Raw genomic sequence first — 25,052 nt, 5'->3', positions numbered from 1 at the left:
GTACCAATGCTTCAAGTACATGCCAGCAAACTCTCAAAATGGACTCTCATTTTTCGTTCAATTATTTTCGACCAAATTATCTGAGCTATGCTGTCAACATATATTTTTTAGCTCTACATGTTTATTCTGTCAATGTTTGTCTCAATAATAGAGCTGTTTAATCATGATGGCAATCCATAAACCTATTCAGAAAGCTAATTTTCCATGGGTTCCCTCAGGAATTTTTTTTTTAATAGTGGTTTTCGATCTGGAGTAAAATAAAGTTTGTGGTGAAATTTACTTGAAGATACTTTCCCATTCTGCAAGCCAGACCTCAAATGTCAATTTTTGAAATCACTGCCTGATTAAAAATGTGAGTTTACATGCTTGATTAATTGTTGAGTTGTGGTCCTTATTAGTCAGCATTATCATTGGAGTTGTAGCCCATATTAACAACTTATTAGAAACAAAATTCACATTTGAGATAGGACTGTGGATAATTTATATGTTGCAGAACATGAACAAGAAAAAAAGTATTTTCAAGTAAATTATAAGGGAACCCAGGTTAAATACTAATTCTCTTTCAGGTTTTAGGAAGCTCTGTCTCATTTGGTCACAATAATCCCATTTGATTTCTACGATTTAAGCTAAGAAATGGCAACATTTGAGCAATTTCACTCACCATTCTGCCAGTCCCATTGAGATAGATTCTCTCAATATGATCATAATAGGCATCACACCAGTACATGGTACTGGTTCCATGTTCCAGAGTGAGTCCATTGGGCCATAGCATGTTAGATGTGACAAATATTTTCCTGTTGGAACCGTCCATCCAGGCTTTCTCTATTCTACCAATGCTGTCGTTCACCTCATCCTCTTCCCAATCTGTCCAGTACATCCAACTGCAACCAAAACCAGAACCCAGTCAGTGTAGTCCATGAAAACAGCACTTGTATTTACTTTTGAAGCAGGCATGAATATCAGTCACATCTTACTCACTAAGACAGGAAGTGTACAGTTGAAGCAGATTAAAACAAATTGCCTCGAGGTCTAAAAATGTACAAGCTTAACTGAACATAACAAACTAAATATGCTAAAAAAAGTCAGCAACTCGCACATAGGGGAAATTAAGCTTATCTGGAGATTATATATATATGATTTTTTTTTTTTTTACACATTTCCTTTTCTATGTTAGGCATATAGACTTCTGTGCCAACATGAACTGTGACTCTCAATGGGTTAGTGATATTTGAAAAGTGATTGGGTCAAGGTTCTGACATGATCCTTTCCCTAGTAAGTGTGCTTAAGGGATTTGTTGCCTCTGAGTACTACTCAGCGGTCAACGCAAGCTCTTCTGTCTCATCAATGATAGAAGCCGTACTTCATGTGCACCACATAAAACAGAATTGGATAGAGGGCGAATCAAGCGCTCTCTGTCCCAGTGTGTTGGTTACGTGACCCCATGAATTATTCAGAAGGCAAACAGCCTGCTCCAAGTCACAGCCTGCTCCAAGTCTCATCCTGCACTGTTCAGAATGTAACATGCAGGATCTAACCAACATGGCATTTTCCATGAGTAAAGCACAAAACAGGGCCTGAGGCTCTTAAAAAAAGAATTGTTATTATTTTTTACTTTTTCAACTAATGTTCAGTGAAAGAGGTGTTTAACCTTCAGAAAATATTATATCTAATATTTATAATATAACATAGTATAATTTTTAGGAGGTCAAACAAACAAAAAACTATATGACCAGTTTTATTTTCGGTTAAATAAAATATGAAATATTAATAAATATAATAAATAAGAAATATAAAATAAAATAAGAAATAAGAAATACATATTATAATAAAATAATAAAGAAATATTAGATATTCTATAAATATCTAATATTTATAATATAACATAGTATGATATTTAGGAGGTCAAACAAAAAAAAAAACTATATGACCAGTTTTATTTTCGGTTCATTTTCTATGAGGATTTTATAAATGTTTAGTTTAGCGATGAACACTGAAGAAAAGAAGAAGAAGAAGAAGAAGAAATTTTTTTTTAATAGATTTATAAACAAGCATCAAATTAACAGACATTATATATACAGTTTAAAAAAAAACACTAGGGTTGAAATTTAACCTAAATTAGTTGCTAACAAAATTATATATCTCATATTTCTCTGGAAACTTGTTTCATGATGCTTTCCTTAAAATTTGGATTTAAGTCACCTACATTTCATGCTAGATTAATTGTTTGTCAGAAGATAGTTTATCAAATAATATTCCAATACTTCTCCCAATCAATCAATCAATCAATCAATCAATCAATCAATCAATCAACCAATCAATCAATCAATCAATTGTGCATCTAATGCTGTACATAAATAAATAAATAAATAAATAACTGTCACATATACACTACAGTTCCAATGTTTGAGGTTGGTAAAATTTAATGTTTTTGAAAGACTGCTCAACATGATGGCATTTACTTGATCAAAAATACAGTAAAACAACAATATTGTTGTTTATGTTATATTAAATTATGTTATATACTGTAACTTCTAATCAATTCAATGCCCTTTCTAGGTATTAATTTCTTTCACACAAAAATTACCGAACCCAAAGTTTTGAATGGTAGAGTTTGTGAAATAGTTAATGGCCAGAGAGTGAGAGGATGAAAGACAAAAATAAGTAGTAAATATAGGTGAGGATATGAGCATGAGAGAGAGACATTCCTTAAACTGGAGCATCAAGCTAGGACAACAAAGGAGTTTACAAAATCAGTTTTGACCGGCTGAAAATCCCACAGTTTAGAAAATCTGCTCCTGGGAATGAATATAGGACAGCAATGAAGTGAGCACAGAGTAGAGATAAAAAAAACCCACATCAAACAAATGGAGAGACAGAGATGTAAATCTTGAAAGTCCAAATGACAGAACACAAGATACTAAGAGAAAAAAGAGTTACTGAGGCAGGCATGTACATTCTTATCATGCTATCACAGGCTGCTTGTGGCATCAACAGAGAGATGTATACTGTATGGGTGGAAGAGATAAAGAAATCAGGACAGGTGGGTTTTATTTCAGGGGGAAGCCCATCCAGCAGCCCAGACAAAGATCAACATGCCACCTGCTCACCTGATAGATGGCCAACCCCTAATGATGGGGCATAACCCCCTTTCTATAAATAAGCCCATAGAGGTGGGTCAAAACAACACAGCCACAATTATACTAGAGATTATTAAAATAAAGGTTAAATTGGCTGCAAGATATTTGAGCAAGACATTTTTACTGGATTGTTAATATTTACTACGCATGCAGTATAACAATATGTTTGGGTCAACAAATATCTTAAACAATAAACCAAATTTTACATTTATATTGATTATATTGATACATTTATTAAAGGGGTCATATGATGCTGCTAAAAAGAACATTATTTTGTGTATTTGGTGTAATGAAATGTGTTTATGCGGTTTAAAGTTAAAAAAACACATTATTTTCCACATACTGTACATTATTGTTTCTCCTCTATGCCCCGCCTTTTTGAAATGCGTTGATTTTTACAAAGCTCATCGGTCTGAAAAGCGAGGTGTGCTGTGATTGGCCAGCTATCCAGTGCATTGTGATTGGCCGAATACCTCTGAGAACGGCGCGGCTGGCGGAGCCGACGAAGGAGCGAATATCTCTTTGGATTTGAGACTTTAGTCTTTGCAACTTTACAGATCTTCTTTATGCACCAAGAGCTTGTAACACTCCAAAGAGAAAGGAAAAATTGAAATCGCATCATATGACCCCTTTAATATAAATAATTGAATCATATTTTTTTCCCATTATAATTTATTACATTATTGTAAGATTTTTTTTATATATCTGAATAATTATTAAATTGTTAAAATATCAAATTGGATCAGTTATCTCACTATGTTATCTCTTAACTTATACATTTGATAAGTCTCAAATTTCTCACTCTGCAATTAAAAAGCTTGGAGTCGATAATATTTTTTCATGTTTCTGAAAGACATCTCATGCTCATGATGGCTTCATTTATTTGACTGAAAATTTAACTAGAGATTATTCAAATAAATGCTGAATTTATTAAAAATATTTTCCATTCAGTTATATGATATTTAATAAAAATATTGTTTAAGTATAGTTAACACTATATTTTATATTTACATTGAAGAATTTACATTGAAGAATTTTATATTTACATTGAAGCATGCATATTAGACTGGTCAAATTAAATCATAATATTTTTTTATTATAATGTTGTAATTAAAAACATAATAATTATATATTATTAAGCTATTCTAATAATATTGCATAATATTCTAATAATGATTAAATTGTTAAAATGTCAAATGTAATAATTATACATCTGATAAGTTTCTCACTCTGGACTTGAAAAACAGCCACAAAAAGCTAGCTTTGCTTTGAAGCACAGTACATGAATCACTATATTTTAGCCATCGTTCAAAGTTCATGCACTCTTTCCTCTGATGCCCTGTTAGAAAGGGGTCAAAAATTTGCATCCACTCCACACTTCCATCTTCCACCTTCAACTTTTTCCTCAGAGTCTTTTTTACTGGCTATCAAAACAGGACGCATCAACGGCACCTCAGAAGAGGTGTGCCTCGCATTTCCTGCCTGAGCGCTAGCTCCACAAAACTTTAGCTTTCCACTCCCAAAGAATAGTGTCAAGCAGTCTGCGTGACATCCTCTGAGCTGGCAGTTCAGCAGACGATGCTTTTAATGCAGATTTTAATCGCTTCCACACCACTGAAGTCATCCCAATGGGAATGACATGCGCTGGTGACTGGGAGATAAGTTGGCATTTTCACGTTTTACTCACGCAAATGTGCGCTATTTGCAAGTATCTGTTGACAAACTCACAAAAAGACAGTTTCTAGCTTCCTGTCATTGCCCCTTGCTTATTTTATTGTTAGCACTGCCATTCAAGATACATTAGCTTCATTAAATGCGAGAGAGAGAGTCGCATAAATTGTACAAGTGTGAGGTCTGAGCAATGAATATAATTATGGCTCTGAGCTAATGAACCCATTGTGTCTGGAAATAATGAAACTATTCTGCAGTAGCTTTCCCTCTCTTCAAATGATTTGGTAATCAACACCACTTGGGTTCACTAAAGATGGTAAAAATCTATTCCAATGTATATTAATTACTTAATGATAAGTGCACACTTTTAAATAAGCCATTTATTTACAGAGATTTCAAAATAAATTCATTCAAAAGTACTCAAAGCACCCTTAAGATACCACGTGGAATGCCCCAAAAGATCTGACGACCACCGACCAATCAGTATTTCGGTACTTGAGTACTTTTTAATCAGATAAAAAGAGAGAGAGCAGGTTGTCTGATTGGATCTGAGAGGACCGAGAGTGGTTGTTTCCTCATTGCAGTATCTCGCTTTATCAGCGTTGGCTGGCTGCACCTCCTCAGGATTCATGAGTTACTCTCACACCCAGGGAGGGTGATAATGAGATTGGCTCTGGGCCATCAAACTCACCTTTTTACTGGCCGTGCCATGTCAGCTTACTGGTACACACACACATTAACCAGTGCAGACGGAGATATGCATGGATGGGCGCACGCATGCTTCACTACTCTATGTACAATTGCATTCGCCTTTGAAGCCATGCAGTGTAAACAAATGCTGGTAAATAAACTGGAATGAGGACTGTTCCTTCAGGCCATGTGGAAAGTGAGAAGAGCTCAGCATTTCATCACAGATTGCAAATGTTGATGTAAAGGAAGGTTACTCATGCTTTTCCAAGCATATTTCAAGCAGATTTATTGGTAAAACTTTATTTTGCTACTTACTTTAGAAATTCTGTTGACTATAAGTAACTTTGCAACTATATATCAACCACCAGTTATTAGAGTATTAGTAAATTGCCTACTTAACATCTGCAAACACTTTATTTTGTTGGTGCCCCTACAGACATTCTACTGACTATAAGAAACTTTGCAAATACATTTCAATTTATTCTACAAACCCCAAACCTAATCTACTAATACTCTTATTAGAGTTAGTTGACATGTGTTTGCAAAGTAACTTATAGTTAGTAGAATGTCTAAAGTGGACTGTCGAAATAAAGTGTAACTGATTTTTCAATAATACAAGGTATATGGCCATATCCACAAAACAGAACAAGCTTAGGGATGCCTTATATTTTGGCACCAAACTGATTAAAGTCCCTCTACAATCACTAATTTTATCAATTAAAACTCACCTTTTTCATCCAAATTATATATTTTTTCCCCATGAAAACAATGTATTCACATCTTAAAATGGAATATAGCTCTTGAATATAACTCTACACCCTTACCTCATTGAGTATGCGTGAAATCATGAATATGATAATTAGTCCCCTCCTCCACTCAAACACACCAGCTCGAACCTGCTCCACTTTCATTCAGTTAACTGAAGTAGTAAATGCTACACAATGGCAAGTGGCAATCTTGGATTAATGGTTATTGCTATGTCATTCATTGCAGTTCCGAGAATGAATTCTTGAGTGAGTGCGCAAAAAGTGTGCAAAAAGCACTCCCCTCACAATCACTAAAAGGCTGTCACTCATCGTAATTCATCGTGATCTCACGAAGTTACGTTATAATCAATGAAGCTCTACACTGCACAGTTAATCTCGTATTTACATTGTATCTACACCTTCTTATGAGAGGATCTGCGATCGTGCAGACCTCAGCACTGAAAGAAAAGCCTTTGAGCGAAAGAAAAAACACCTCTGAATGACCACTGCATTCAGGAAACTAACACATATGTCTACGATTGGCTACATTACTCAACGCTGCAAAAGCACATGAAATAGAAACCTTTGACCAGATATGAAAAGCCCTGGTAGTTAAATAATATAATATATATATAAAAAAAGTAACAAATGCTTCTATCCAAATCATACATCTATGAATGATGACTGGCATTTCAAATCACTGTATAATACATAATCTATATTTAGGATTGCTAAAAATATAGTATAAATATATGTTTTCTCTACTGTACCTATTCAGAGGATCCACCACTATGGCTCTAGGGTGAGACATGTCTCCCTCCAAAAGAGTCTTCCTGGTTTCAGATGCCCACTCCAGCCTAGCCACGCTGATGGTTTTTCTGTAGCCATCATTGGTCCAGTAGAGATTATTTCCAATCCAATCCACTGAAATCCCCTCCACATTATCAAGATCTGTAAGAGCACACACAATTTGGCTGCTGAAAAGCTGTTATCGAAAAAAATAACAAACTTTGTACCATTTATATGATTTCAATTCATGCAATTTCAGGTGTAAACAGAGTCTATTTGTAAGAAAATGAAGCAACTTTACAAACTGAAAACACCAATAATATGAAGAAGAATGCAAAATGTTCAGTATTTACCATCTTTGAGAATTGTTTCCCGGCTGCTTCCATCGACTTTCTGCCGCCCTATCAAAAAGCTTGTAGTATCAGCGAAGTAAATGTTTCCTGTTTCAGCATGATAGTCAAGAGCTCTTGGATTCACCAAGTCCTCAATAGGAACCATGTACTCATTGCTAGACTTCACATTCATGTCCAGACCGTGGATTATCCCAGGTCGTCCCTTTCCATAGAAGAGGAATAGATCATTCTTGGGTTCTGTGAAGACACAGATAGAAAGTATTAACATAAGTCCTTCTATGCCATATACACTACCAGTCAAAAGTTTGTAATAATTATGAATTTTTTTTTGTCACATGATCCTTCAGAAATCATTCTAATATGCTGATTTGCTGGTCATTTTTTATTAGTGCTACAAGTATTTATAATGGTTCTTATTATTACCAGTGTTTCTTATTATTGCTGCATATTGATGAATACAAAGTAAAAAAATAACTTTATTTTAAATAGCAATCTTTTTTAACATAAATGTCTTTACAGTTAATTTCAGATTATTTTAAGCTGTCCTTGCTGAATAAAAATATTTGAATAAAATATAAATAAAAGATGTAAAAAAAAATGAATAGTACTGTATCTCGGTTTCCACAAATATATTAAGCAAAAAACTGTTTTCAACATTGATAATAATATGAAATGTGTATTAAGCACCAGCATATCAGAATGATTTCTGAAGGATCATGTGACACTAAAGCCAGGAGTAATGATTTCTGAAAATTCAACATCGCCATCACAGAAATAAATTACATTTTAACATATATTACAACAGAAAACAGTTATTCTAAATTATATTAATATTTCACAATGTTACTGTTCATACTGCATTTCTGATCAAAGAAATGCACCCTTGAATAGCATAAGAGACTTCTTTTAAAAACATTTTTAAAAATGATAATTATTAAAAATATTTGAATAAAAGTGTTTAATTTTTTACTTTGATCCCAAATCAGTTGCGTGAAGATCTACAAAGCAAAATACTGGCAGAGGCAGACGTGTTAACCCCCTGGGGTCTGAGGGTGTTTTGGAGGCCTGGAGAACTTAGAGAAATGAATGGAGCAATCAGCATCCCCAGGCAAAAAATATCTTGATTGAGAGGATTTATTTGACAAGCTCCAGCAATGATATTTTTGTTCATTGGGACTCTGTTTAAACAATAAATCTCCTGTTGTTAGATTAGCACAGGCACACAACAGAGGCTGAGGTTATCCATGGGCTTGCAACAAGCTCAAATAAATTAACCTCTAGTCACAGTGGGGATAAAACAAAGGGCAGCCTGGTCTATCTGTTATGCGGCAGGACGATGGGAAAGGAGATGGATTCTGGGTAAAGAGAGGGACCTCACCTCAACATCCACCTCCTCCCTCATGGGACCACACCAGTGTGGGTGAGACCACACAAATATCACTTCAATTTATCATTCTGAGTGGAAGAGCTCCACTACCTTGAAGACAATTAAGCGGTTTGAGACCTATATATCAAAAAACACAGGGACTACTGGATGCCACAGTCATTTAGCATAGCTTCTCAACTGATGGGAAGAGGCAGGAAGTAGAACATCTGGGTGGCGGTATAAATCAGAAACGTCTCAAGACGCACAGCTTGGTTCATTATTGCAGTCACTTCATGCTTAACTCAGGATCGTCATTAATTGACCCATAGCTTTCATTGTCAACTAAGTAAAACGTCCATTGATCAGGAGGATCTGCGTATAGGGGAACAGAGTGGAAATGGCAGTAATGGCAGTAATGAATCATGCTATAGGCAGTCAATAAAATAACATCACAACCACGTGGGCCAATCTCCTTAAAAGTTCATCTCCATCTCTGTCAGTGCCAAGACTGGCGCAAATGCAGAACCGCTCAATCTTCCTCCTTAATAGTGTAACAACACGCACATTTCAATTTCCAGCTCTAGGTAGCTGACGGGAATCGAATAAAACAAAGACATATTCCATCACCATTTCTGCAGGGATGACGTGACATTAGGTGTGGTGTGGTTCAACTCTAATTTTATGAAGCTATGAGAATACCTTTATGCGCAAAGAATGCGTTGTGGTACTCTTGTGAATGCACAGTGGAGACTGACCCGAAAGAGAAGAAATCGTTGAATAAAGTCACTATTTTTGTTTTCTTTATGCACAAAAAGTATTCTCATAGCTTCAGAAAATTAAGGTTGAACCACTGATGTCACATGGACTTGTTTAACAATGTCCTTTCCTTTCTGGGCCTTGAACGTGGTACAGTAGTTGTGTTGCTGTCTATGGAGGGTCAGAAAGCTCTTGGATTTCATCAAAAATATCTTAATTTGTGTTCCGAAGATGAACAAAGGTCTTACGGGTTTGGAACGACATGAGGGTGAGTAATTAATGACAGAATTTTCATTTTTGGGTGAACTATCCTTTTAGGATTTCAAGACAAACACTCACTGGAATGAGGCTACTTAGATTTACTTGATTATCCCTTATTATAATTTTTATAAAAATCATGTTAAATTGTTTCAAATATGATATATCAGGGTCTTGTGGAATGTTTATTTGTACATTTCTCAATCATCATTGTATTACATTGCATTATATGTTTTACCCCCACAATAAAAACTACAGAGCTTTGATCATTTTTAGGTTTTGTCTTTTAGTAAAGGCTGAAAAATATATATTTTTTCATACTATTACGTGATAATTCAGGCTTACAGGGTTAAAAGTTACACTGACAGTCTTTACTATTAAGTAAATCTTATACTATTACTAGAAAGGACCTCTACAGCCCTGAAAGACAGTGGTGACTTGACTTGACTTGACTATTATTATAATCATTATTATCATTATAAATCATATTATTTCAGAACAACACATTTGAACAGCTACAGTGCACAAAAGTAAGGCTGTGAACTATGGTGGACTGACTTTTGCAGGACAGCCCATCACTTCCCAGGCTGAATCCGGTACGACAGCGGCAGCTCCGGGATTTGTAGCTCCCGCTGAGAAGGCAGATGTGCGAGCATCCTCCTGGTTTACCATAAGGGTCAACTTCACACGCATGGCCCTTGACTGAAGAGAGGACACTTGTGTCACATTTGCAATTAGCATATTCATATATGCATATAATCTTGAAGAATGTATTGTTGTTTTAAAATATATAATACAAAACCTGAAACAAAAGCCAAAAAGTGATGCACATGATGCAGGAAAAACAAAAGAAAACAGATGCATAGACATGCATGCTGTTCGGTCTAAACAAGCAATTCAAACCAAACACATACTTTACCTTTCGGCTGACTGAGCTTGTGGTAAACCCGTATTGTTTTTGCATTTCCTATGCTGGTTAGCGTCTCCGGGTCTGTGACATTAAAGCGATTTATCCGTAAGATGTCTACCACTGCTCCACTGGAGGGTTCAGAGCGAGTTGCGTACAAGTAGTCCTCAAAGACAGCTAATCCATGAAGGTGGGCCACCTAGAAAAAGGAACATTGACTACTTCAGGTTGATTAGAACACCCAGAAGCTACTTAGCTAGGTAAATATCACCTTGTAAGCTCAACAAAAAGCAGAACAGCACAGATACAGTCCTTGGTATTTCCCTTTGATTCAACATCAACATTCAACATCGAATTAGCCATTAGCTAAAGCTGTTATTAGACTTAATTTGACCTGGCAACAACCCACAATCTGAATAAAGAGGTGCAGATTTGCAGACAGGCGGAAGGTAACGGAATCGTGTTGATATGCATTCAGGCAGTTCAGGATGTTTGGCTGGGTCAGCTAGAGTGCATGTGTTTCTCTGGGGACACCTCGATTCTGTGCAGTGATTCTAGCCTACATGCTATCTCTGCAAGCAACATGTGACAGGAGCAGACTGGGAGTGCTGAACCCTGCCTGCAAATACACACACATTAAAATGTGCATTGTGCTTCATCTAAACCCACAGGGAGATAATTCATCCTCTCTTTCCCTTACTGCAAGAGGTAAGAAATAGTGGCAAAATAGTGTGGCTCATAATGCTATTCTCGTTTAAATTTATAGTCAGATACTCAACCATTCCTCCAGGGCAAGAGTGGATATTCCAGTGTCCCCACAAAGTATTTGGACAGTTAATGCACAATTAAAATTACATTTTTTGCCATTCTAGCAATTACTTTTAATCAACTGGTTTTGAGATCAGTTTTAGTGGATGTATAAAGTGAGTTCACACAGGGGTCCATCATATTAACAAAGAACATTTCATAATGATACTATATGAAAGCCAGTTTCCACCTCTGAACCACGTTTGGGTCGGTACAGTTTCTGAAAGAAGGGTAACAATTTAGTATAGGGACCAATTCTCACTATTAACTAGTTACTTATTAGCAGCCTATTAATAACATATTGGTTGTTTATTAGTTCTTATAATGCACATATCCTTAATTCTACCCAATACCTAAACTTCACAACTAAATAAAAAGTTCTCCTGCAAGGGTGCCTAATTAGAAAGGGTATCGTCACATAATAAGAAACCCGTTAGAAAAACAATGAAGTCGAAAAGGGTAGATACCGTTTACTAGCATATTGGATAAGTATATCTTATAAATATGCAGAAACTCACCTTAATTTGCGATGGAAATTAAATGTGTTAGCAACCTCTCACCAATACGTAGCAGCTCACATTTAAGAGCTCCATTAAACCAAGCAAATCCGCACCTGCCTGCATACAGTCATCCATTGCTCAATGTACGTGGCCTTCTACACTTTCCAACAATGAGAAGATCTTTGGGTTGCTTAGCTGAGGTCTACTTTTGAATAATAATGATCCATAATTACCATCCTCTTAAGTGCACTTCAGGTAAAATATTCAAATGGTGAAGCTGTTTCTGTAGCCCGTGTTCATTTAAACTAATTAATGCAAGAACTAGCTTGAGAAATTAAAACGCAGATGAAGCCACACAGATACAGTCGCTGCTAGGTATAAATGTCATAACCAATTAATACTTGAAATCAATCTGTGTACAACTGTGTTGGTTTCTTTCTTCCCCTATCAGGAATGATTTAAATCTGGCATCAGACAAACAACGCTTTACTTCCCTTCACATCACCATTGGTAAGTATTCATATCATATTAATTTTACTATTAAGAGCTTATCTAAACAACATCTTTTTTGGTGTATTAAAAAATGGTAACATTAGCAAAATTTCGGAATGATTTCGCAGACAAAAAAGTCCATTGTCCATTGTCAATAGTGTAGTGCAGCTCACACAGAAGTCACTTTCAAACCAAGCAGTTTTTTTCCCCTCCAAATTTGCATGACCAATGTGAACATGAGCGAAATCAACATAGGTAAATTTTTTGCTCAGTCACATGGATTCAAAATGAAATGACGGGATTTTTGCATTCAAAATTTCGCCAAGCATCAGTAAATGTGACTGCACCTTTTGGCTAGGATAACCTTAAGAAGAACTCTCTTTTATGATCATCTGCTGCTAAGCTACTACATTTGTTATTCCACCCCTGTACTGTTCAAAAGTTTGGGGTCAGTATTATTATAATTTTAAGAAATTTGTATTATTATTATTATTATTATTACTATTATTACTATGATAAATATTGAGGCAAAAGTTGTACTTAATGGTTTGTTAATAGTGAGAATTTGTCCGTAAAATTTCGATCGAATGAAGTATCTTATGCTCACCAAGGCTGCATTTATTTGACCAAAAACTAAGTAAAAACAGTAATATTGTGAAATATTATTACCATTTAAAATAACTTCTTTCTATCTGAATATACTTTAAAATTTAATTTATTCTTGTGATGGCAACAGCAGCTATTACTCCAGTCTTCAGTGTCACATGATCCTTCAAAATTTTTGTATGGACACCATCACGTAAAGTTTGCATTTATTTAAAGAAAATATCAATTTAATGTGCTAAATGCTAAATAAAACTATTAATTTCTTTATAAATCAATCAATCAATCAATCAATCAATCAATCTTACTGACCCCAAACCTTTGAATCATAGTGCATGTAACATATAATAGTCACAGTCATAAAACTGATATAAAATTGCAATTGAAAATAAAATATCAATAAAGAGAAAATAATGAAAACTTTTTACCTATTATTAAATCACTTAAATCACAAAATATATTTTTGTGCAACTGTTTGCTTGAAAGTTTTTTTATGCAACTATCTAATGGAATTACATTCATGAATTTTTAAGTGCAGCTTAAGTATCCAAACACTCTGGTGGCCACTGCATATCAAATGTAATTATTTAAATATATATATTTGCGTCAGTATTATTATAATTTTAAGAAATTTGTATTATTATTATTATTATTATTACTATTATTACTATGATAAATGTATTTATTTTTGCAAAAAAAAAAAGCACTCAATTGATCAAATGTGACAGACGTGTCCACAAAAATATAATGCAGCACAACTGTTTTTAACATTGATAACAATGAATGTTCAAAATGAAATGACGGGATTTTTGCATTCAAAATTTCGCCAAGCATCAGTAAATGTGACTGCACCTTTTGGCTAGGATAACCTTAAGAAGAACTCTCTTTTATGATCATCTGCTGCTAAGCTACTACATTTGTTATTCCACCCCTGTACTGTTCAAAAGTTTGGGGTCAGTATTATTATAATTTTAAGAAATTTGTATTATTATTATTATTATTATTACTATTATTACTATGATAAATGTATTTATTTTTGCAAAAAAAAAAAAGCACTCAATTGATCAAATGTGACAGACGTGTCCACAAAAATATAATGCAGCACAACTGTTTTCAACATTGATAACAATGAATGTTTCTTGAGCACCAAATTTTCACATGATCTTTCAGGAATCATTCTAATATGTTAATATTAGGATGATTTCTGAAGAATCATGTGACAATTAAGACTGGAGTAAAGGCTGCTGAATATTCAGCTTTGCCATTACATAAATAAATGTGATTGTAAACTATAATAGAAAAGAGTATTTAAAAATTTTTAAACAACATTTCACAACATTACTGTTTATACTGTATTCTTGATCAAATAAATGCAGCCTTGGTGAATATAAGAGACTTCTCTGCAAAACATAAACAAAATTCTTCAACCCCAAATCTTTAAACAGTAATGTATAAAGCTGCAAAATGACAAAAAAAAAGAACAAGAACTCACTTGATATCCCTGGATGATAGTGTGTCTGTTTTTGCCATTGTAATCCACCATTTCAATGTAATCCAGATATGCGTCTGCCCAGTACACCAACTTTTTTACCAGATCCAATGCCACGGCAGTCAGCCGCTCAACCTTATAATCCACAAGTCGAGTTCTGTTGGTGCCATCCATGTTGCAGCGCTCCAGTTTGGCTTGATTCCCGTAGTCAGTGAAGAAGAGCATCCTGCAAGTGATCAGGAAGTGCAATTGTTTTTATTAAAACATATTGAGGTCACCCAAAAAATGAAACTTCTATCCTAATTTGCTAATCTTCATGTCATTCCAAACCCGTAAATCTTTCCATAAGACAACAGCTAGAAGTGACCAAGGAAGCATTCTGTACACTATACAGGTTTGAAACAACATTTGGTCGAGTAAATAATGTCACATTCTTTCCTATTCCCTTAAAAGTACACATTACTGTGACACATAAAACAACAAGATCTATTTTTCATCACTGGCTGTTCCTGTAAGACTTTCTTTTTGTTTCCACCCATAAAACATGTTGCCAATTAAAGCAAGACCTCATTAGTGACAGGCATAAATGCATTTATCAAATGACGCCATCCTCCTTTGAAGTATTTCAATTACAGTAGCCCTGCTCAAAAAAAGATGCCCTTTGTGTATGCAAATAAATGACCAGGCTACAAACAGCTACAAAAAGTCTACCAGTGATTGCAAAGTGTGTTCGACTGAGTGTTCAAGCTCTAACAACATCAGATACCTAGTGGCTGATGCAAACACATAATTTAATTAGGAATCTAACAAGGAAAGAGTTCACATGCAGCCAGCAGTCCCCAGGTGCTTAATTGCTCCAGAGAAGCAAACATAAAACATAAAGGAAATTAAAAAACTTCCCCATAAGGAGCTTTTTATCATGGCAGATCCATCTCGTAGTCTGTTGTTATCCAGAATTCTTTGCAGCGCAGTATCAACCTTTTCTTGTAAGTCATTTCATTTGTCCCTTGGGGACTGAAGTAGGAGAACTCATTAAATGTTTCAAAGTCAGACTTTTAGCTGATTAGAATATTAGTAAAAGATGTAAAAAGCATGTCTCTCTAAGGCTTCTGCTTCTTGACCCTCCTCAAATCTTTTGTTTTCTGAATGCTAGAAATAATTGAACCTTGTTTCAGTGATGCTTTTCCTGCCTGCCAACAATAAAAACTAATTGGCTCCTGTAACACGTACAAAGTTCCAGTACACTGTGGTGTGTTTGACTTGCTCTGTGTTCCTCAGCCAGATTCTTTTTTTTTCAAATTTGGAACAGTTCAGCCCTCAATACAGAAACTGATACTACACTGTTCCATAAAGAAAAGAACAATTCATACTAGAAGGGAAAACAAAAACATTAACTGCATTGTTCCGTTATGTTCAAAGTCGTACAAACAGGATTCAAAATCAGATAGACATACTCTCAGCCACATCCTCAGACCACCCACTGTCTAGTGCATATTGTACAAAAACTGGAAAGCACATTTTCAATTTGGCAAGCTTCACTGTTTTTAACTTGACATACCAGCTTAAAAATGCAACACTCAAGTAACAAGCCACTTGAAAGTAAGGAATAAATACATTATACACTACCGTTCAAAAGATTGGTGTTCTTTAAGAAATTATTACTCTTATTCAGCAAGGATGCGTCAAAGGCATTTATAATGTTACAAAAGATGAAAGAAAAAGATGAAAAGATGTTTGCTGAGCACCAGATCAGCATATTAGAGTAATTTCTGAAGGATCATGTGACACTGAAGACTGGAGTAATGATGCTGAAAAATGTGTCGACCATTACAGGAATAAATGGTCACATTTTAAGTTTGAAGACAATTCTAAACTATAATAAATTAACTATTAACTACAACCTTTACCTCAATAAACTCTTAATTTGCTGATTATTAATAGTTAGTAAGGTAGTGGTTACATTTTGGTATGGGGTAGGGTTAAGGGATCTAAAATATGGTCATGCAGAATAAGGCAGCGGTTCCCAATCCCAGTCCTCGCATGTTCATATTTTGCATGTCTCTCTTAGCTAACACACCTGATTCAGATAACCAGCTCGTTAGAAGAGAGCTACATGAACAGTGTTCCGATTGATATGATCTCTACACAGTGTTCATTGCTCCCTACTCCCTGAGCAGGGGAAATCCATTGAAGTTTTCTTTCGGAACATTCATTCATGGATTTGCATTTATTTGCGTTATTTGGAAACGCTGGAATAAGGCATCGCTATGTGCTTTGTACGTAATAATAAACAGCCAATATGCTAGTAATAAGCATGCTAATAAGCAAACAGCAAATAGTGAGAGTTGGTCCCTAAACTAAAGTGCTACCGAATATATTACATTTTGAAACATTAAAATAGATGGTTTTAAATTGTACTAATATATGTTTTGTTTAAATAAATGATTATATTATATATTGTCAACAAGAGGATCCATCTCTTTCTGAGCAAGCCACTGCCATATATTAGATTCAAGTGCTGCTGAATATGATTTTTAACACCAAAATAAATGACATACAGAAGGATAAAGCTGATAAGGGATCTGCAAGTTCAGTGTCTTTTTCCTGCTATTATATGGAAGAAAAGCTTTCATACAGCAATCCATGATATTATTCACTCATCCACATTTAATCTGCGAGATGGCTGGGTCATTGTGACTATGATAAAGCAGTTTAATCTGCATAGAACACATTTAACACTTGATTTATGTATATCTTAAAAAGTATGTTGCCGTTATATTTTTTTATACATTGTTTAATTTTATTGGTAAAGATCAGCAAATTAATAAGATAATAATTTTCAGTGTTTGTATGGCAAAGATCAGCAAATTAATAAGGCGAGAATGGTGATGTGTCATCATTTAATAAAAAAAAAATAGCTACTTTTATTAATAATCAAAACAAAATATTCTCCTGCCACAGTTCGTAACGAACAATACAGTTTGTTAGGCTTACTGTAGACATTGTTGCCAAGCAATTTAGCAACTTGCTACATTTAGAGAACATATAATCCTCATCAGAATCTAGAATTTAGAATTAATAAAATAAATCATATTTATTAATTACTGTATTATCAGCGACATTCAACAGGTCTGCAATATCTCCAACGAAACACACCAAGAATCAGTACTACATAATTAGAGGACAACAAAGGCAATAAAGCAAAATGAATTAAAAAATAAATCCATAACTTGTTTATATGCCGTATATTGCTCTGCGCTCTAGCACTGAGTGTGTGTTTGAGGCAAACAAACATTTTCCACCATTGTTCACTGTACTGTGTATATACTTTCTACATCTGATTCTAATAATACAAACAGATGAGACATGGATGCAGAACATATTCTTGCAGTGAATGTTGCATTCTGATACCACATAACAATAACCACAGAATGATAAATCAACAATACTTTATTTATTTGTTTGGTGATTAGATAACAAACTCAATAATCCTAGACAAACCACAAAACACAATGGGAACCAATCTGACCCAGTCATACATCTCATCTGTTTCTTTAGACCTTTCAACCCTGACTTTAAGTAATCACTGCAAGGTGACACAATGGTCCAACCCAAACCCGGACCGCAGGGGAATTTCATTACTGTAGAGAATACCAAACTGAAAATGCCTCCCCTTTCTTTCACCAAGACAGATTACCAAACAAGAGTGTGGGTGGGGGTGGGGGGTGGGGTGGCTCGAATAGCGGATGTATAAAGATTTGCGCACAGCTCTGTTTTCATTTTGCTCTAAATGAAATTCAAGTTTCACACTCTCCACTGACTAAGAAAAATGTCTCACCTTGCTTTTTCGAATTGATTTTGAGGAATAAGTTAGACTTTGAAAAGCGAGGTTAAACCAAGTTCAGTCTTATTCCCTCTCTGGGATTTTTGTTTCAAATTAGAAAGCTACATTTTACATAAAGCCTCTCCAGAAGCGTACAAGAGGACGGAGGCTCCTTCAGGAAAACAGGCGAGAAATTGGACAAAAAAATAGGGAAGGAAAAATATTTCAGAACCACAAACGAAACACTTAACGTTTCATGAACTCCTTCCATAACTACTACGCCTCATGCTGAGCCACTATCACAAACCGCCTCAATTTCTTTTGTTTTCACTCAAGCTCTCCAGGCTGACAGACCTCCTGCGTTCCCTCAGCCTCCCTCACACACAAGCAGCTCCAACCTCATCTCGCCAATTACAGGAGGAAGACCAGAAAAAGCAGAACGGCAATGTTATGTAGTAAACTGCACTTTGCTGAAGCCTGGAGGTTTAACCGCTGCACTCCTCTCCCACATTCCCGGGAGGAAACTGGCTGGATGCATTGAAGGCCATGTACAAATGTGAGAGAGCCATTCCCGTGGGTTATGTTTATGTAAACGCACCAACGGCGCGTTAAAAAAAAGCGTTTAAGTTGGTACAATTACATGCTCATCATGGACCATAAAAGGACAGAAAAAGGCATGTTCACAGTGAATGGAGGAGGAACAGTGTTGAGCTTGTTTGATAAGGGTAAAAAGGGCAAACTTCAAGTTTTTCCTAAACCGGATTTTCTGCTTAAGGTCGGCTATGTGAGGTGAATAAGGGGATCTTTCAAAAACATATGGGAGCCCAAGAGAAAAGCTCAAAACCAGAAGCATATGTTTCTAAAGCCATATCCTACAGCATATGTACTGCACACCGAGAGCTTTGCAGAGTTGAAAGCTAGAAAAACAAAGCAATTCTGTATCTAGCCAAGCGTTTTATTTGGCCAAAAAGACTGAAGCATTTGCTTTCACTTTACTTGTGCACTTTGTACAACTTCTGCTTTCAAATCGTAGATAATTTTATTATAGCCTATATATTTTTCTTTGCCCATAATGAATACAGTGGTGGCCATTGTTAAATTATTATTAGAACACTAGTATTTTCACCAGCTAAAAATGGTTTTAAGTCAGTTATTTTTGTCTTTTGCTGTAGTGTGTCAGTAGGATATATCAGTTTACATTTCCAAGCATTCATTTTGCCATTAATTGTAATAATTCAGTGAGATTTTTGTTTGCACAAGGAGTCTGACAACAGCCAGTGCTCCACACAGAGATCTGATCTAATCATCATCCAGTCTGTCTGGAATGACATGAAGAAACAGAACAAACTGAAACTAAATCCAGAAGAACTGTGGCAATGTCTCCAAGATGCTTCAAGAAACCTAAAAAAATTACTTTTATTCCTACAGACACCATATGGAGCATCGAGATGCCTTTGCAAAAAAATAATTTTTTACCTTAAAAAAGCCGCCATATTGAGTGTTACAATTTCTATCATTCATATGTATGAATAGACCACCTCTGCCTTATACTGTACAGTCGGCAATAAAACATACTTTAGCACTAAAATGCCAAACACTAAAGCGATGCAACTAGAGAATTCAGTGTGCATTCCATTCAAAATCTCTTGAAAGTTTTTGAAAGATCTGCGAGGTTGTTGATGATCACAGGAGAAAGAACACAGCATTTAGACTCAAAGAGATAAATGGCTGTCATTTCCTTTAAACACGCCTTCATTCAGGGCAGTCAGGATTTCGTTTTTGTCAGAGTCACAGCACGAAAACAAAAGCATGACAACCACACACACCGAAGAACGGAAGTGAAATTGATGTCCTGGGCTCTCCTTGCAGTCTTTAGTCTGCTGAACACCGGTGCTACAATTTAGGTTCACTGGGCGCAAGGCGTCTCATTAAAAAACCCGGAACAGAGTGCTCTGCCTATCCGTGCACTCTCATGAATAAATGGGACAAACTCTCTCCTGAATTCCTATTCTAAGCTCGCCGGGAATATTACCACGGCGCTCCTTTTAGCGGCTAATGACTAGAATAATCATGCTGCCCTTCTCTCCTTTGAGGACTCTTTGTGTTCTTTTACTAATTTCTCCCGAAACATTTCCACAATCACCATGCTGACGTGAGGGATCCGCCACCCCCTTGTTTCAACTGCGGCTTTGTGGTGTCAAAGCAAAACAAACCTCATGTAAAGCAGATTTCTGCAAGGGCGTTCGAGACTGTGGGATGCTGGATAAATCATGGAATACTAATGACACTCCTGACTGTGGGAGTCGTAGCACAATCATGCAACCAGACAGTGTCGAAAAGAAGAGTAAATATTGAGCTCTGGGAACAGTACAGACAAGACACATTCAGATAAATATTTGCCTAACATATTGCAATATGTGTGAGAGGATTTAGATTATCAAAGGCCCTAGTCAAAGATGAAATCTCACTTCATGCATTTTCAACTCACCCCATTAGAGGATCCAGAGCGATTGCTTTAGGGTTCAAAAGGTCGAGGTCTATCACCGTAACACAGGTGTCTCCGTACTGGTTGCAAACGAATATCCTGTCGCTTGCTTGATCCACGAAGTAAAAGTTTCCTGTGAGCCAGTCAAAGGCTAAATGATCAACGTCTGAAACAAAGGAAAACATGGTAAATTTACACAAAACAAGATGATATATTGATGTGACACATCATTAATTGGCATATGTTCATGCACACAACATTGATAATTCTTGCCATGAAGTGTTAATCAATCAATCATATTCATGAAGACCTTATTCATGAAAATAATTTCCTAACCTACATATTACAATTGTTACTTTTCTTTTTTTTAATTAATATTTCATTGTTAAATGTTGTTAGTGCCACTTTATATGATGTATTATAAAGAATATTCATCCATTTTAATTGTATTTTAGATGGAATATAAAAAATACGTAATTAAATGCATCAACAAGCATGATAAACACACTAGAAGAAATAAGTCAAACAAACAGTGCACTTTTTAAACTAAAAATAAAAAAGCCTACCATTGAACAAAAACAGTGCCCCATAAACTAAGTAATATTAGTACAATTTATTTACTTTTTCAAGATCATAAACTTGGGGTCCATTAGAGGCTCTTAATGCACTGTGCCAGACTTGAAATATGCTTTAACTGAAATGCTTTGCTTTAAGTCAAAGAAAATTTCGGTTTAGAGGCTATTGTTTGGATCAATATCCTGAAATGAGAGTATGTTCTTATTCTCTGATTCAACGCTGAAAACTAATAGGCTAATTATTAAAAGAGTAATAAATCATTTTCGATTTGAGATCTTTTAATGAATACTTAATGGATAGATACTGTAGGATGAACTATATGTGCATAAACCATTTAATGTAGCGGTAAATAAATTATAAGCTCTGTTAGCTTCCATACAGCTTGCATTGATAAGCACTACGCAGTCAAGCAGAACTCAGTGTTACACTAAATGTTTTGTTCAGCATGAGAAATAAGGTCTCATGAGTAAAGGATAAAAACGTTTAACTTCAACTTTAAGCCAGATTTGTTTTACCTTGCATTAGTACTTTACATGAAACTCATTTTTAATACTAGGAAGTTAAGAATGGGAATGATCAGATGTTTATTAAATTCAAACAACAACAATTTTAATTACTAAATTTTTTTAGACATATTTCTCCAAACTAAGTTTAACACTGTCAACACATTTCTTTATTTTTGAGGTAATTTAGAGAATTCTGGAAAATGATGTTTTTCCAACATGGTTCTTAAAAGGTGAATGTACAACTTAAATCCAAATTTCTATAGGTAGCATTTAAAAAAATAAAACATCTATATTTACTTGAAATATCACATATGTTGTGTATATTTTAACTAAAATATGTATGAGTGAAAAGAAATGAAAAAAAAAAAAACATTTAAAAACTACATGATTTTATTACATTTAAATTCCATGGAATTCAAATTCTGCATCCTGTTTGAACTGAATTGGAATTTCTAAGACAGATTCAACTCAGAATTGTGCACAACCGTAAATTTAGTCATCTCACTTTGTCTCATCACCCATCAAAATCAATTCATCAGTTTTCTTTCAAAGTATTGTATTTTCAATGTAGCAGGAGAGTTTAACAGGAATCATACCGTGGAGATTCTGGACTGTCTTTACTTCCTGTTCTTTAGTGAAACCACTTGCTTTCCTCATCCTGGCACACCGGAGTTGTCCAGAGGACTCTGAGGAAGTGACCCAGCATACTGATTCCTCTTTATGGTTGAAATCCAAGCCATGAGTTCCATTTGAGTCCAGTTGTTTGAGGGTTTGCAGGCGGGATCCATTTAGGGCTGTGATTATAATATTATCCGAGCCTCCAATCAGCAGTGCTGCAGGGTTTTCACCGGTCTCTGGAATAGATGGATAGGAAAATAGTGACAAGACAGCTTGAGGCCAGGCATTTCCTTGGCATTCCATGCTTTCAGTAGAATAGGATAATACAGGCTTCCGCAGAGGGCACAGGTAATTCAGAAGCATGTCTCTTAGGAGAGAAACCCATTTTCAGAACACAGCAGTCAGCTGGAAATTTCTCTTCTTATTCAGTTTTGCAATGTATTTCAAAAGTGAAAGTGGGTATTATATTCACATTGTATAATACACTTTGTGTGTATATATGCGTATATGTGTGTGAATGTCTCATCCTGTGAATACTTTTATTTTCAGGTTTGTATATACAGTATGTACGTAAAATAGACCAACAAAGATCTTTCCTTTAAATTCTTTTGTAGTGTATTTATTTTTAAGAGTCTTATTAAACATTCACCTTTCTAATGGCTATGTCATCCTCCGCTGGCCCCCGTCAGACGGCCGGGAAAAGATGATGCATTGAATTTATATGCATGAGCTTTTACATCTAATGGAAACCCCATAGTTATCCCAGTGCAACAACCTCTTTCTGCTAAATTAATATTAATGTGGGTGAGCACTGAGTTCAGTTAAGTTTATGGGTAATGATATTCAGTTTATTCCTCATAGGAAAGCAGTCACATTGATTAAACGTGGGACAGATTCTGCATTCCAGCAGCAAGGTGCGCCGCTGCCTGCTAGCTATTTCCCACCGAGAGCACAGTGGCGTAATCTCCATTTAATTTAAAACACATATGCAAACCGGTTGCAGTGCACCACACCAATAGAAATACTAGGACGCATCATCTTTTTAGGTCACAAAATGCTTTGCACAAGGCATCTTTTGAGACCGTCACACCAAGCACACACTGTAACAGACGTTTGTGAATTGTGAAGTTTGTGAATTGTGTGTACTCAATATAATACATTTAAGCAGGGACAGTTTGTAATGCCAAAATTCATAGGACTGCAAATGACATTATAGGACCTAAAAAACCTGGAAAATTTCAAATTGCTTGCTGTGTATAATTTCCTAGATAGTCCCAGTCAGTTCTAACAACATTTAGCTGATATTTTCCACAACGTTTATGATTAAAAATGTATGTAAATCTTTTTAAAATATGAATCATATGTTTGAACACAAATATGATGCTTAAATTGATCCTCTGCAGTGTCAGAATGAGAGTTCACTGGAGAACGCAATATCATGGATAGAAGACTCGTATTTTAGCCAAATCTTAAGATCTTAATGAAGGATTTGTTTATTACAAAGAGGCAGATTTTTACTTCACAAGCTCTTAATTAATGGATTACTTGTGGATTCACCGCAGAGGATCCATTGGTGAGCAAGTGATATAATTCTAAATTTCTCCAGACTGCCATGATGAAAATACAAACTCAGCTACATCTTAAATGGCCTGAGGGTGAGTAAAATGTCAGCAAATTTTCATTTTGGGTGAATTATTCCTTGAATGGTGCTGTAAACTGTAATTAAGATGTAATTTCAGATGTTTTTTTAATGTCCACCATTTTGCTAAGACACAGCAGCCAATCCAACACCAGCAAACCTGAGCAAAAGTGTTCACAGGCAGCAAAAAAGCAATGCTTTATAGACAATCCACTCTTGATCCACTCATATACGTGCTCACTATGTTTGCTCTAATCTATATAGTTTCCCACTGCTAACACTGTAAGCCATCAACTATATGCAGCACATTTTCTCCTTATTTTATAATAATTCTCACAGCTGTAGAAAAGCTAGTTATTGAACATTTGGGACTCAATAGCGCTTTTTTATTAAAACGACTTCAACTACCTGAGCCCAAACAAATTACCAATCTACAAAAGGGATTAGAATCCATTTAGAATTGTAGTGAGTGTTTTCCCTACAAAACCCCCTTATTACAAAAGCAGCCGATTTAATGATAAACTTGATTGGATTTGTGGCTGGTGGGGAGACACTCTCACAGACAGGTGCCATTAGGCAAGTAATCATTGGCATGGGCTGATAAAGACAGAGAATAGCTGTCCTTCAGGCCCTGCTCTTCATAAAACTCAGTCTCCACTTAATCCTCAATGTCTGGCTTATCTTCCACCAATAGCTCCATTATTTCTGTCCCTGGGCACAGCAACACTGATATAAGGACTGTAGCAGAATATCCAAAGCAAACTGCCTCATTTTTCAGGTCCTTATGGGAATGAGAGGCTGAACTGGTTTAGTCTGGATTCATACGTGATCCCTGAAAGCT

The 25,052-nt window shown here is 35.6% G+C and overlaps 1 protein-coding gene across 1 annotated transcript in view; it reads right to left on the bottom strand.

Annotated features, from left to right (window-relative positions):
* Window positions 1–25,052, bottom strand: part of LOC107746259 (low-density lipoprotein receptor-related protein 1B-like) — a 182,606-nt gene that overhangs the window by 149,434 nt on the left and 8,120 nt on the right. Inside the window, exons 4-11 of the mRNA XM_016560390.1 lie at window positions 22,551–22,808; window positions 20,876–21,038; window positions 14,568–14,790; window positions 10,686–10,872; window positions 10,325–10,468; window positions 7,387–7,623; window positions 7,015–7,195; window positions 662–881 (exon numbers count right to left, since the gene is read on the bottom strand). Coding sequence (XP_016415876.1) covers window positions 662–881; window positions 7,015–7,195; window positions 7,387–7,623; window positions 10,325–10,468; window positions 10,686–10,872; window positions 14,568–14,790; window positions 20,876–21,038; window positions 22,551–22,808 — 1,613 coding nt within the window. The remainder of the gene's footprint in view (window positions 1–661; window positions 882–7,014; window positions 7,196–7,386; window positions 7,624–10,324; window positions 10,469–10,685; window positions 10,873–14,567; window positions 14,791–20,875; window positions 21,039–22,550; window positions 22,809–25,052) is intronic.

Source organism: Sinocyclocheilus rhinocerous, unplaced genomic scaffold (genome assembly GCF_001515625.1).
Source record: "Sinocyclocheilus rhinocerous isolate Xijiao unplaced genomic scaffold, SAMN03320098_v1.1 scaffold198, whole genome shotgun sequence".
NCBI lineage: Eukaryota > Metazoa > Chordata > Actinopteri > Cypriniformes > Cyprinidae > Sinocyclocheilus > Sinocyclocheilus rhinocerous.
Note: the sequence above shows the minus strand (reverse complement) of the source record. Positions and strands in the feature narration are given on the sequence as shown.